The following is a 15,339-nucleotide window of genomic DNA, read 5'->3' as shown; positions in this document are numbered from 1 at the left end:
GTCAGGGTGTTATTTATCAGTGGTCAATGCGCCAACATACGCGGGCATATGGTCAATTGGCCAAATGGATGGAGTGGAGGGGCTACTGCCGTCTATTTATTTTTTCAGATTATTTCAGGGCTTAAATTTTTTTATTTTTTTTAAAAACATTTAAAAAAAGAGATATCTAAATCTTAAGTCGACCACATTTAAAAAAAAAAGAGATCTAAATCTTAAGTCGACCACACCATAGGAAAAAAGTAATAATTGAATTTCCACACTTAAAAACCTCCAATGAAAACATCTCTTTCTTTGCACAAACCTTAGTGGATTTTTTTATTCTTTGACATCTTTAGATGGGTTTTCTTTAGTGAAGCCATGTTGTCGTGGGTGTGCGTTGGGAAATAAATGCATTTGGGTTTGGGTTTTTGAAAGTTGTCGGAAAACTCCTTTGTTGTTTGTTGTTTGGGTCCGCGATTCTTCTACTAAGGATTGCCTGACCCTACCCGGGGTTATGTGTGGGATCCACTGAGATGTCTGTCATAAATCCACTTCGTCCATCTGTCTTGAAAGGCTACAATAGAGAAGGATTATAAAATTCAGGGAGATATAAAACTCAGGTGGGGCACACCAACAAAACTGTAGAAATAGTAACGTCTACCGTTGAAACCATTTTGGAGTTGATTATGATGTTTATATTTCATCTAAACCGTTCATAGAATTATTACCAGTCAGATAAATGGTAAAAACAAATATCATCATGATACAAAATTTCTTTCACTATAAGGCGTTAATCCCCACTGTTTACCACACGAGCTTTGGATTTTCCTGATTTTTATAACCTTATCTTATTGTCGTATTTTAAAACAGATGAGAAGAATGGATTTGTCATGGACATTTCTATGGGCCCCACACAGCCAGCCCCAAGAACAGAGGCCTGAGTCACTTGCAATCCGCTCCCATCGAAATGACGGAATTCCCTTGTGCGAAAGGTCAAACAATGCGGCTCCATCCCAGTGACAGTGTCGCCTCAGGAAGCGGATAGTGAGTACGCTTAGGGCCTGTTTGGCCGGCTGGATTAGATGGGCTTAGGTGGGATGGAATTGCATCTAGTCCTGTGCCACTTCCACTCCAAGTTTGGGAAGAGCGGAAAAGCTTGGAAGTAAGTTAGATGGAATCGTATCGGAGTGCTGTGCCAATTTCACTCAATGTTAGCAAGTTGTATAGGTCTCACTATGATGAGTGGACTATATCTACACCGTCCACCCATTTTTCGAGATGATTTTAGAGCATGGGCCAAAAAATCCGGTAGATCTAAAGCTCAAGTGGACCCCACCATAGAAAGCAACGGAGATTGAATACTTACCATTGAAAACTTCTTTGGAGCCACGTAAGTTTTGGATCTGCCTCATTTTTAGGCCCATGCTATAAAATGAGGTTAAAAAACAAATGAACGGTTTAGATATAACATATGCATGTTATTCTCAATACCTTTAAATGATGGTGAGTATATACTTTCAATGTACCACCGTATTACAAACAAAGTAGGGAATTAAGCTCATCCCATGGTACAGGGAACGCTGGTCCGGCCAAACAGGCCCTGTGAGTACTGAGAAAACTCTGTGAGGTCCACCATAATTTTTTTATTTTATCCGCTCCGTCCATGTATTTTATCAGATAATTTTAGGGCTTAAATCCAAAAATTAAGAATATAAAATATTCAAATATACCACACCATAGGAAACATCTGAATTGAACATTTACGGTTGAAAAATTCTTGGGGGCTACAAAAGTTTTAGATCAAGCTTATATTTGTGTTTTCCCTTCATCCATGTCTTTATGATCTTATAAACAGGTTGGATGACAAATAAACATCACTGTGGGACCTAGCAAGGTTTCAACAGCGGAAATCACTATCTCTACTGTTTTGTGTGGTATGATCCACTTGATTTTTGGAAATGCTTCAAATTTTGGCACAACCCCTTAAATTAGATGGAAAAAACGGATGGACAGTATGGATAGACCACATACATTCAAGGTGGGCCCAACTGAGTTTACTCAGTACGATGAGAGAGTACAGAGTAACTCAGTACGCAATCCTATTTCGTGGCCTCAATCCTCATCATATACGTGGGCCTACCCCTGTCATCGGGACCGTTCATCAGGTGAGCCCCAATGGTGTATACTGTGTAAAACGTGCAAGGACGACATGATCTGGTAGGGCCCATTTTGGGTGCAATGGTTATCCAATCAGAAATTGCATACATGACCCATATTAATTCAAATTGAATTGGATTTAACCATCCAATATTCATGGGTCTCAGTTTAGTTGGATCAAAAATCACAGATTGTACTTATTTGATTATCCAACTATCGGACTGGTCGGTATTTTATCAGCCAATGGTCCTATTTCAACAAACAAGTGTCCACGATGCAGAGAGTACTAGGATTCTTCAATTCATCTGACTTGGAGACTGTGACTTACACAATTTAGTCGGTCTACATTTAGTTAAGATGTGCCAAGTGCACAGCTTATGAGTGCATGCGTATCAAGCGTCACATTCACCAGAGCACCAAATAACTTCCCATTCCTATAAGCCATGGATCCCATCCATTGATCTTATCTGTCTGGTTTTTAGCTCTTGAGTTTTTAGCATTGATATCCTATCCATTGATTCCTGATCATTCATCGGGTGCGGCTGCTGTTAACTTGCCCAGGACCAAAATTCCAACGGTTAGATTCAATAAGACATTCATGAGAAATACAGACTAGTGGACAGTACTCAGCCGGTAGATTTTTTTTGGATGGTCACCATCACAACATGCCATCCATATGACAGAACACTCTTCAAAAGGCCAAGAAACAAAAATCAAATCAATTGAACGGATCTAACCATATGATCAAATGGCATACAAGATGAACGGCCAAAATTGCTCCTACTTCTAGTCATCACTTGGACACTCCGTTTGTTTGGCCCCATTTTGGATTAGTTAGGTTATAAAAAGTCGGATAATCCCAACCATCCGATCCATGGTTTGGAGCACAAACCTTTATATGAAAATAAATAGTTTGAAGTTCGTATGGATAGGATCATTCAATTAGTGAGTCCTCTCAACGGCCTGTGAAGAGTGGGCTAGGCCAAATGAACGGTCTAGATCTACACAGCTTGGATTGTTAGTAAGTTCAATAGTGTACATTCCCATTGCAGCAGAGGATTACATAAGAATTCTTTTAAATTAGTTTGGCAACACGTACGTAATAGTATTTTAAATAGATATTACAACTCGCCTTAAGTCGGAGATTTTCAAGAAAAAGAGTCTTTATAGCCTTACCTCATGAATGGTGAGGATTTGTTTCACAGAAGTGGATTGCCTCTTGAGTAGCTCAGTACGCTCTGTGGGGCCCACCGTGATGTATATGCCTTATCTACGCCGTCCATCCCATTTACTAGCTCATTTTAGGCATAAGACCAAAATTGAAGCTTATACAAAGCTCAAGTGGCCCACACCAATCATCCATATTGAGCACAATCATTTGGAGGAGGTTTCTCCTTTGAACATTCTAGTGGCATTCAAGAGATCAAGTCCCTATTTTTACTAAGAAATAAAGAAGACAACTCTAAATAGAACAAGCAACTTCAATTCCAAGAAAATACCCCCAACAACTTATTACCAAGACGTCTTCAAAATAATCAGCACAAATAGTCACAGAAGAGCTATGATTCTTCACAAACACAATGATCAGGTGCACAATGTCCAAATCCAACTTGAAGCACACTTATACCAAATGACCCTTCCCCTCAACTACAGCAATATTAGCCCCATGTCTAGGCTTAAGTCATAGAAATGATCTCTAATTAATATGTCAAAAATGACTATAATAAGTACAAACTAAACTAGTCAAATCAGTAGAATGTGGAGGTGTGTAATATGTCAGGTTGTCTAACCTTTACAAAATGACTATAATAATTACACCAAATGATTCTCACATTCTCACAAAATTGTAGTAGTTGATTTGATCATGTCAGTTTTGCTGCATAAGATCATACCCAACCTCAAATCCATTAAACAATCTCAAAACCAATTTAAATACATGTTCCAAACAGTATAGGAGCTATTTGAATCACTACATTTTCCCACTGAAGCCAATTGAATTATACCGTCTAACTAGTAATTCCGAAAAAGAAAAAAGCCATGCCTATGGTTTTCCATAGAATATGAGCTTCTAATGTAGAAATGTAGTAGAACTATAAATGATATATTACATGACTACATAGGAATGGAACCATTCTCATTATTACTAACCAAAGCCTAAAACCTCCAACATGTTCTTCATTAAGAGTATAACTTACCCTGTACAAAACAAAGAAGCATTCATGGCCCTCTGATTTATTCCATACAAGTGACCCATCAAACTGATGCTTATTAGGCCTTTCCTACCACACTCACAAACTTATATTTTATACATAAGAGCATTGATGCCACCTTCTTGTGTTATTACAAGCAAGTTACACTAAGAAGACCACTAACCTTTCAGCTTCTTCATTATCATTATAGACTAAATGCAGGGATATGTTGTCTTTCATTGGAGTGGTGGCCATATGCTACATTTATATACCAGCTCTTGTTGTGTCAACCATTCCAAACTCATCTCCAGAAAGAAGAAAATCTCCATTGTAAGATGATGGACGCTTCTAAATGATAGTGCCGTCTTTGATTGTCGAGTTCTTCAGAATAATGGTGATCCCGGATCGAATATAGAACCCTTCTGTTGATCTGTCTGCTTCTTGCACATCCTAATATATTTTGAAAAAGAAAGAGGTAAGGTGAGAAATAATAGGTACTAAGACATCAACAACCATATATTTTAGATGCAGGTCCCACTTTTCAACAATTCCAGACTGTTTTCTGATGGGGGATGCCAAAACATCTCCAAGAATAGAAGATCATAACCATTCGATCTTTGATCTGTGGTCAGTTGACTATGGAACATTCTTGTATTTTTTTCTCAGCTGTTTACTTTGGAGTACTTCCAATTTCAGAGATTTTCTATGCCATTCCTCATCACAGTGGGCTCCATCAGATTAACAGTTTGGATCACTGACATAGGACCCGCATTTATGGAACCAGGCACTGCGGAAAACTTGTTTTTTCCATGGGTCCATCCCCTATAATTCTTGTGGACTAAAATGGAAGCACCTTGACGATGGATGCAACTTTCTTTTTAGAGAAATGCTCCTAGCTGCATTGGAACACTTAGATAGTCCAGACCATTGACCTAGACTGTTCACATTTCATGGACTACCATGCAAACATTGTCTCTTTGACAAATATTTACTGTCTGATCAATGGCCTTTAAGATGGATGGTCAGGATCGTTTACAAAACATAAGGTGCAATCAGCAATTTGATCCACCTATATTTTGGGTTTGTCATGAATTGCTTATGATTCTAAAGAATACCTTTTCTTACTTGGGAGAAAGGATGACTAAAAAAAAAAAGAAAAAGAAAGGCCAAATCAAGGATGGATTGGATCATCTGATCCATGCAATTTTTTAGCACATGAAATATGTTCTGCACTTACTGGACGGTTCAGATCAGTCGACTGGACTGTTCGAGTAACCAATGCAACTAGGAGCACTATAATTTAATAGTACTCTTAGAGCAATAGGACATTTCTCTTCTTTTTATTCATTCATTCCCACAAGATCGTACAATCAACAACTGAAAGGAATATAAACTAGATATACTTACATCTGTGTTTTGGATGACGACGTCTTTTCCAATCTTAGCATTCATGTCGATGATACAATTGCTTGAAATAAAAAGGGGGACGCAACGTCAGAATTTTTGAAAATTCTGCTGTTCTGCTGTTTCATATATTGAACCATTCTAACTAAACTTACCTGATTTTGGTATTCCGTCCAACACCAATGGGAACCTTTCCCTCTGCTAGCAGGGATGCTATTTCAGCTTCGGTTTGGTAATAGTCGGCACCCATCATCATTGTATCCTGAAAGACACCAAGAAGAATAATAACTAAAATAATTAAAAGTATGTATATACATATGTATATATATATATATATCGCATAGCTTGAAACCAAAACCTGACTCAAATCTATGCGCAGCTGGGTCAGGTAATATCAAAGTCTCAGTTGGGCCGACTCGAAGGCTGAGTGAGGTATTTAATTAATATTTTGAAGTATTGTATACACACTCATAGAGAAGCCTCAAATACTAGTAGTTTGACTGCCAGGTTACAGTCCAGCTAGGCAGTCCAACTAATTGTATTCGAGCACTCCTCGCACATGCACGCCGTAGTTCGGAAACCTGAAAATCTGACTTGGTCCTATGTTCATCTGGGCTAGGTTGGCTTGAAGGCAACCCGAGTTGACTCGATATTTAATAATTATAAAATTAAAAAAATAAATAAATAATTAATTAGAGGTAGTAGTTGATATTTTACATAGTTAATGACTAAAGTGATATAAGTAGAACACTATCTTCAAAAGAGTCAATGGTGCACTGTTTAAGTTCATCTGCTCACAGAGTCACTCATTTTAAGTCACTGTAAGTCATGTCGAATCGATCAAATGGTTGAGCCGATTTGATGAGTCGTCCCAATTCACACCATGCCTCACAGAGTCACTCATTTTAAGTCACTGCAAGTCATGTTGAATCGATCAAATGGTCAAGTTGACTTGATGAGTCGTCCCAATTCGGGATAAAGTCAGACCCACGATAAGGTTCACTCAGCCAAGTTTTGAGTCGACCCAGCGAGTTTTAGTACTATGATGTGCACTACACATACAATTCAAAAGGGAAGAGATCCAATATATCTAGAAGCATGAAAATTTTGTGCCTCCACATTCTTACCTTACATGTTGCATATGTGCAGGATGATCTGAAACATTCATTCGATGGGGAGAACCATGAATGGACCATAGACCAATAAATCACAATGTTTAACAATTTAAAAGGCTCCATACAAAAATCATTAAAACCCAATCTGTGATTTTTGTATACTTTTTCTTTCATCAATCATTGTGATTTTTTCTCAATGGTCCCGACGAATGAATTGCTCAGATTATCATACATGTCTTACATATACAGTATGAATTAACACTGTTAATTTATGAATGCATGGAGATCACTTGCTGGGGAAGCATTCTACTTTTATGCCAGTACTAGAAATTTGAGAGGTACTACCGGGAAGAAGGTTGGTTAAAGAAAATAAAGATATCAGATGTTACCAACTACAGTAACTCACCTTTAACTCCACACCGTATTCTAAGCGGGAGCGAACACCGACAACAGAATGTTGAATGCTACATTCCCGCAAGAAGCACCCATGAGATATGATTGCTTTCTGAATCTGCATTATCAACTCAAACTCATGAGATATCTAAAATTTATGGAAGCGACAAACTCATCCTGAAATTATCATCAGCATACCTGGCATTTATCTACTTTTGTTGGCGGTAGGAATCGAGGTGATGTGAAGAAAGGTGTCATTGGGTCATAAAACTGGAATTTTGTATCCTGCATAAAAAGGAGAAGAATTCACTTTTGTATTGAAATAGTCATACATATACACTTCCAAAAATGAACCACTTAAGTAATATTAAAGGGAAATGATTTTGAGCTTCAAAAAGGGCTTTGAAAATTCAAATTTTGAAATTCGTTCTAGATCCCCTCCAACGTCTTTAAATGGTAGGATATACGAGTGGGCAGATGAAGGCACATACGTAGGCTGCACCAATATTATCATTATTAGGCCCATTTATTAATTGGGCCAAGCTAAGGCTGCATCTAGGAACCCATCCCATGTAAGATTTTAACGGCATTTTTGTCAATATCATGCATACTTTGGCACCCTAAATGAATGGCCTAGATCATGCATAAAAGAAGATGGCTTGACTCAGGCTCAGACCCAGGCCATGCATAATCATCATGGTCGAGGCTTGGGCCTATTTGCTTTGGGCCATCTCTGGCCTAGGCCTGGCTTGGCCGACCTTGGACCGGCACGAACCAGACCCGTAGAAAGCCTTACCTATCGATGCAAACATGCCACACAGTAATGATACACGTTTCTCAAATGAACACACTCACCTCATCTGTAAGGGCCAAGTTGGCGTCGAAGAATGATTTGATTGTTCCAATGTCCTCCCAGTAATCATTGAATAAATATGCCTGCCATTCTCACACAGGATTTAACAACTCAATAGAGATCCATAACCCAATTCCCATTACATAACTATAATAGTAGCTGGCAAGTGCATGTATAAAGTAATCACTTTCAAGACTTAAATTGTATAAAGGGATGTGTTTGGGTGTGCAAATGAATTGAATTGCAAAGGTAATAATAGGATTCAGTTCTTTCTGCCTCGTTCGACTACAATAATTGCAATTCAATCTTACAGTGTATCCAAACACAACACTCTAAAACACAGGATTTAGAACTGAAGAAAGCATGGCAGCTTAAGTAGAAAATTCTTACAACAATGGACTCTCACCTGGACATTGTGTTCCATCACAGCACCAGGAATGATTTCTGATCCAAAGTCATTGGATGTTGGATACCTCCACCTGGAAAAGAAAAATGAAAGACATTGTATTCTTGAGAAACAAACCCACAAAAAACCATTGCACCATCAAGTGGTGTTGAAGCCATGTCTAGATTCTGGCCAGCCAAAGCCTTACCTCAAAAGCCTTAGCAGAGCATCTGTTCTGAAAACATACACTCCCATGGATGCAATATAGGGATATTCCATGGCTTCTTGCATAGACAATCCTAGAACAGTGGTGTCAACTTGCTGCATTTTACCAACCAAATATTTCAGCTATCTACGAACTCTTGGAGATGTGAATGGATTCTAAGGATAAAATACAAAGGCAAAGGAAAATGCAGCAGCACATGGAACCTCCGTACCATGGCTTGAAGGTCAGCACCCTTTGGTTTCTCAGAGAATTGGATAATGCGGCCCGTCTTATCTATTTTCATCAATCCGTAATCAGACGCACGGCTGCAGATAAGAACATTTTGGAATGGATTCCAAGACCCGTAAGAGAAAGAAGTGAATATTCACTAGCATACATTGTTGTAAAACTGATGTCTTAAATCTTGGTTCACCGAGATGCTCGACCAGTCAAGGGATTGGCTCGACTAGTCGAAGGTCCCTTCGATTGGTCGAAGACAGCTCGACTCGAAGTCCAGCAACGATATATTTGGGATTTCCGGGACGCTCGACCAATCGAGAGATAGGCTCGACCAGTCAAAGCCCAGGCTCGACTAGTCGAGGGTTATGCAGACAGTGCGCGGTTTATGCGCAGACTGCCTAAATTCGAGGCGGTTTCTAGGAATGTGCGTAAGCAGGGTTTCCCATCTATAAGTAGGAGTCGCTAGGGCCATTCTCATGTATGCTAAAGCTTCCTAGAGGTATTCCACGGGTTACTAAAAGGGTTTTAAGGTTATCAAAGGGTGTAGCAAGGGTGAGATTCGAGGTTGTTAGAATCGGGTAAGTCCTTTCTCTTGTAATTTATGCTTTCATAGTGGAATTCTGTCGCTTTGTGCCATGGTTTTTTGCCGAAAGGGTTTTCCACGTTAAATCTTTGTGTTCTCTTGGTGCTCTTTGATTGCTATCCTAGATCCATATTTGTGTGATTCCGCAGAACAAATCCCAACATACATTCTATGTAAATAATGTTGGTATCATCAAAAGCAAAAAGAAGAGAGGTTTGCTAGAATACACCCTGATGTATTGCAATAGGATACATATGGAATTTCGAGGTTGGATCAGGGCCCTTTTCAATGAACCAATCCGTTTCCCGAATTGAAATGTTTGCACCTTTGATTATTCGAAGGTCAAGGACACTGTCCATATTCAAAAGAAAAGATCCAAATAATCAAAGTGGTGTAATAATCCAATCCATGAGCTCTTGTTTAGGTGAGCCCCATCATTTAAATGGTTTTGATCATTAAGAGATGAGCCTAGAACCAAAGGCTAAAGTCCCAACAAATTCTATTGTATTATGTTGAGATGTATTCTAGCAAAACTTAAAAAAGCGGCTTTTTCCTGAGATGGATATGCAGAGAGTAGACTCAAGCCACATCAAAAAATGAAGACGAGATCTTTCATCTCTACGGCTCTTTCGCGCTGTAGTGAAATCATGGCCATTCATCAAGCAGGTCCCAGCAACTCAACCATCCGCAAGATGTTAACTAAAAAGACGGTTAAAAAATAAGCTCGAGGTCACCATTCAGTGTACAATTATTGCCCACCTGATGAACGGATCAGCTTGATTTATGGGCTTGGACACATAAAAGTGGGATCCCGCCTGATCAACAACCAGGGTCTCATGGGTGCATTTCTAATCCTACTCACAAGAGCAGCTTGCATGTTTCTCATAATTTTTACAACAGGGTTGGAACAGAAGCTAATCACAGTGATGCTAATATGAAGCAGAGCTAAGCTTATACTATCAGCGCGTTTCATTCTACCTGTCATCCATTGGTACACATGAAACTGTAATATCAACGCCCGTGTCAATATGCTTCTGCAAAAGCATTACATAAATCAACACAGGAACTTCCTGAAGGTATGAAAGTATTGGAATCAAAATTCAGCAATCAGTGATCCTACATACCTGCACAAAGTCCATGTAATTCATTCGATAAAGATGGTCACCGGGCAAGATCAGTATATGCTCGATGTTCTTATTCCTGGCATCCTGCATGAATCAATGGGGCTGCATCAGACGTCATCAGAAAACTGATTTGAGAAAGGACGGTGAATGAAATGCAATTCACTTCGGCATGCTAAAGAATAACCAAACCTCAAAGACCCATGTGAATTGTCTCACAGCATCAGCTGTGCCCTGGAACCACTTCATTCCAGTTTCACCAGGTGTCTGAGTGGCCGCCAAGACCTGTTCATAGAGCAAGGTGAACTTTGAGTTAGAAGCAAATAAACAAACTGTTTCCTCGAAATTTATTGAAGAGTTATGTATGGGAATCACAATTTACACCCACCTTGGTTGATCCCGGCACCCATTCTTTCTATGGTAATATGATAGTGCAACTTTGTAATATGGTACATGGTTTTTTTGTTTTTTTTTTTTAAAAAAAAAAAAACAAAAACATCCGACATATGACTCAGTTTCGTCCAAGTCGTTTTGGTCTCAGTCCAAGATGAAACAGAGTCACCAAACTGGAATGGACCAACATGCAGGTATCAGTTTCAGTCCCCTAGTGAGTCACGCTCTGTAGCCGCTATTTAAACCATAGTTCAAAAACTTGAAAACTCGACTCGACTTGATCTCTAGTTGGGTGGAGTTGATGCAAAGACCCAACTGAGTCTTTACTTGACTGGACTTGATGAAGTGTAATAATTATAATTGAATTTAAAAACCAGTATCTGTGAAAATTTCAAAATTATTTATTCACTAAATAGTTTTTAAAAAATAACTAGAGATATCTAGCAATGGTGTTTGGTTCACTGGTTGAACTCTCACAAGCTGCATTTTATTTTTGATTGTTCATTGGCTACTTGACTCGGCTCAATTCACTATGAGTCGTGTCGACTCAGCCAAGTCCACAATCCAAGTCGACTGGCCAAGTCAAGTTCAAGATCGAGTTTCCTCTTGACTTGGCTTGAAATTTCACCGAGTCGACTCAGTCGTGTCTTCAGTCAAGTCACCGAGTTTTAAAACTATGAATGGGCAGTAATAGGGGTGGATGAAGATGGGAACACCTAGCAATAGGGCGGGTGAAGATAGTTAGCTTGCACATGTGCTTGTCTATGTATTTAAATGAGAATCGCTCACTTGCCCACCAGAATGAAAAGGAATGAAGTTAAATGTGCTAACAGAAAATTTATTCTGAGGTAAGCTTAAGGCTATCAGAGTAGCCATCTTAATGTTTTAACCCTTGTGATCATACCTCTACAAATCCATCCCCAAAGTTGACACCATTTCCAAAGTTGTAAGTACGAGCAAGGTGGCGATTGAGCGAAGCAGAGTTGTACTGGGTGAGGATGAATATCTTGTTTATGCCACTGTTGATGCAATTGCTCATAGGAACATCGATAAGCCGATAGCATCCTCCGATAGGAACCTAAAAGTGACATAAGATTGTGTTAGAATGCATTCTGAATTTTCAAAATTTTGAGAAGTGAGATTTTCAATGTAAACAAGTTACAGTTAGTTTTCATCATTTGTCATGAACATCAACCCTGGTGACCTTTAAATCAATGCTTTCACCCCTATTTATGCTTGAAGTGTAAATTTCTCGTGCATACAAACAGATGCCTTCACACATCAATGCTTGACATCATCAGGCTAGAGAGAGCACTTACAGTAAGCCTCACTTTCATTTCATCACCATAATCATAATGATATAAAGAGCATCATATCACATTTTCATTTCTCTCTTCTTCATCAAAAGGCATTTTCACTGATCAGAAAAGAAGAAGAGAATGAATCCAAGATTCAAATCATATGAGATCCATCCGAAGATTAAACAGCACTAAAGGTTAATTTCAAACTGTAGTTGCCTTTGTCATATAGTTTTTAACAAAACCAAATTTGGGAAAATCATAGCCATAGCTCGTTAAAGGTCATTTGATCAGATCAAACCTGGCAGATGAGCAATTCGACATCTAAACATGGTAGAACTATATGAACTACACATATAAAGTAAGGTCTTAAGCAGTTTCCCTCTTTAACACCAAGTCCAGTGATGAATCAATAAGACAATACACAACCATACACATTAAAAGAGAAAAATATCCAAGTATGGGATTTCTATATTTTCTTACAGCAGGCTTTGCCCTTTGGCTGGTCAGAGGGAAAAGGCGGGTACCAGCACCTCCACCCAATATGATCGAAGCAACGCTCTTTGGATCCGCCTGGCGCTTCCCAAACATTGGTGCCTGAAAGGTCTAAAAACAGGGGGAAAAAATAAAAAACTAAGAACGCCGAGCCAAGCATAGTCTTAAAATTCTCAAATCAGATTTCAAAAGAGTATCCAAACAAGCCAAGAACATCAGAAACAAAACTATCACAAACTACTCATATAATTCAGTTGACAATGGAAAATTTAAAAGTATATGTACTATGAACTACAATAAGTAGAAAAAAATAAAATGGTCAATCTATCAAAAAATGTGGTTTCAAATTAGATTTGAGAAGAGCATCCAAACAAGCCAAGAACATTAGAAGCAAAATTATCACAAACAACTCAAACTACTGTCATTTGAAATTCAACAGTACAACTTTGTACTATAAACTACCAAAAGAAAGAAAAATAAAGGGTCAATCTAAAAATAAAATAAAAATAATAATAATAATAGTATGTGGTTTCAAATCATACTTGAAGAGAGCATCCAAACAAGCCGAGATCATCAGGAGCAAAATCATCATAAACAACTTGTATCACTGTGTTTGCAATTTGAAAATTCAAAAGTACAACATTGTACAATGAACTACCAAAAGTAGAGAAAATAAATGGGTGAATCTATCCAAAAAAGGTGGTTTCATATTAGATTTCAGAAGAGCATCCAAACAAGCCAAGAACATCAGAAGCAAAATTATCACAAACAACTCATATAACTGTGGTTGCCATTTAAAATTTTAACAGTACAACTTTGCGCTATGAACTACCAAAAGTAGAAAAAATAAAGGGTCAATCTATAAAAAAAGAAAAAGAAAAAAGAGAGGTGGTTTTAAATCAGATTTCGAAAGAGCATCCAAACAAGCCAAGAACAACAGAAGCTAAATTATCACAAACTACGCACATTACTGTGGTTGCATTTGAAATTCAAAAGTACAACTTCGTACTATCAACTACCAAAAGTATAAAAAATAAATAAACGATCATTCTACAATAAAAAGGTAGGTGTAAACGGAATCTCCATTAAATAAATAATAATAATGACAGGAATTGAAGCATGAATAGAAAAATTCTCTATCTTCTCTAAAAGGAAGGCCAGAAATTATCATAGAAATCACTTACTACAATCTCTTTGTTGACATCTGATGTAAGAACACAGACAGTAGCAGCAGTTTTACATTTTCCACGCCAGCTTTTCAAACTCTTCCCCATCTTGAACCCCAAAACGCCTCTCTTCAAACTCCCTCTAAGCCTCTCCCCCCAAATTCCACTCTCTCCATTGCCAACGTCACCTTTGCTAACTTGCACCGGGTGGACGCTGGCCTTAAAGCTCACAGTACAAGAACCCATTGCACTTCCAACCACAGAGCCCAAGCCTAATAAGTAAAAATATCAAAGACCCAAGTCAGGAAAAGAGGGAATAAATACAAAAGCAGAGCTTAAAAGGCCAGAATCTGAAGAACCAAGATCACAGAGAGGACAATACACGAAATGGGTATTTGAGAAATGTGATTTGAGTGCTTTGGTATTACCAAACTTCAAAACCCAAGCTTCGTAAGCAAAACACTCAAAGACCCAAGTCGGGAAAAGGGGACGTAAATACTAAAGCAGAGTTTAAAAGGGCGTAATCTGAAAGAAGCCGGATGACAGAGAGGACAAACACCGAATTTTCGGTATATGCGAAATGAGTATTTGAGAAGCGTGATTTAAATGCTTTTGGATCGCCGAAAGGGTTGAATTGGATTGGGAGAAAGGAGGAGATTGCGTGAATAATGGGGAGAGGGTGCTGGTTGGTTTATAGGCATGTGAGCCTTCACGAGAAATAATGCAATTACTACTTTCTTTTAATTTTAATTTTTTTAAGTCATATATACATGAATTTCCACCGCCTATTGGAGCAGAAGATTTCTGAATTCTTGCAGGCTTTCATGGCATTTGAGGGGAGAACAATCCATAGAAAGGTTAACACCTGCGCATCAAAACAAAACAGCAAATAGCTCTCTCTCTCTCTCTCTCTCTCTCTCTCTCTCCTGTTTGGGGTAAATTGGAACGTGAAACGAGAAGAGATGGGGAGACTGAGAAGCGGCTTCAGTGGAATCTTGACTGTGAGAACCACCGTGATCCATGCCGTCCATCCTTCTTGACAGTTCATTTTAGCGTACAATCCTGAAATTTAAGTGGATCCAAATCTCAGTTGGACCACACATCAATGAAGAGACACACAAATATCAGCTTGATCCAAAACTTTCGGGGCCCATAAGAAGTTTTCAATAGTCAATCATCACTATTTCCTGTGGTGTGGTCCACCTAAGATTTATATCTGTTTACGTTTCACGTCACTGCTCTAAAATGAGCTGTCAAAACGGATGGACGGCGTGGATGTAAAGAAAATACGTCATGGTGAGCCCGACGGTCAGGGATCCACCGACTTGGATCCACATAAGCCTAGTCCGGGAGTTTCCCGCCA

General features: G+C 38.7%; 1 protein-coding gene across 1 annotated transcript; it reads right to left on the bottom strand.

Annotated features, from left to right (window-relative positions):
- Nucleotides 1-4,221: 4,221 nt before the first annotated feature.
- On the bottom strand, nt 4,222-14,876 carry LOC131237941 (glucose-1-phosphate adenylyltransferase large subunit 1-like). The gene is made up of 15 exons (XM_058236043.1): nt 13,995-14,876; nt 12,799-12,921; nt 11,922-12,095; nt 10,817-10,909; nt 10,628-10,711; nt 10,482-10,537; nt 8,913-9,006; nt 8,684-8,796; nt 8,497-8,569; nt 8,093-8,173; nt 7,436-7,522; nt 7,251-7,355; nt 5,885-5,991; nt 5,733-5,793; nt 4,222-4,775 (listed from the first exon to the last, which is right to left on the bottom strand). The coding sequence occupies exons 1-15, from the start codon at nt 14,220-14,222 to the stop codon at nt 4,674-4,676; spliced, it is 1,581 nt and encodes a 526-aa protein (XP_058092026.1). The 5' UTR covers nt 14,223-14,876; the 3' UTR covers nt 4,222-4,673.
- Nucleotides 14,877-15,339: the final 463 nt, after the last annotated feature.

This window comes from Magnolia sinica, chromosome 2 (assembly GCF_029962835.1).
Source record: "Magnolia sinica isolate HGM2019 chromosome 2, MsV1, whole genome shotgun sequence".
In the NCBI taxonomy this organism is placed as follows: Eukaryota; Viridiplantae; Streptophyta; class Magnoliopsida; order Magnoliales; family Magnoliaceae; genus Magnolia; species Magnolia sinica.
Note: the sequence above shows the minus strand (reverse complement) of the source record. Positions and strands in the feature narration are given on the sequence as shown.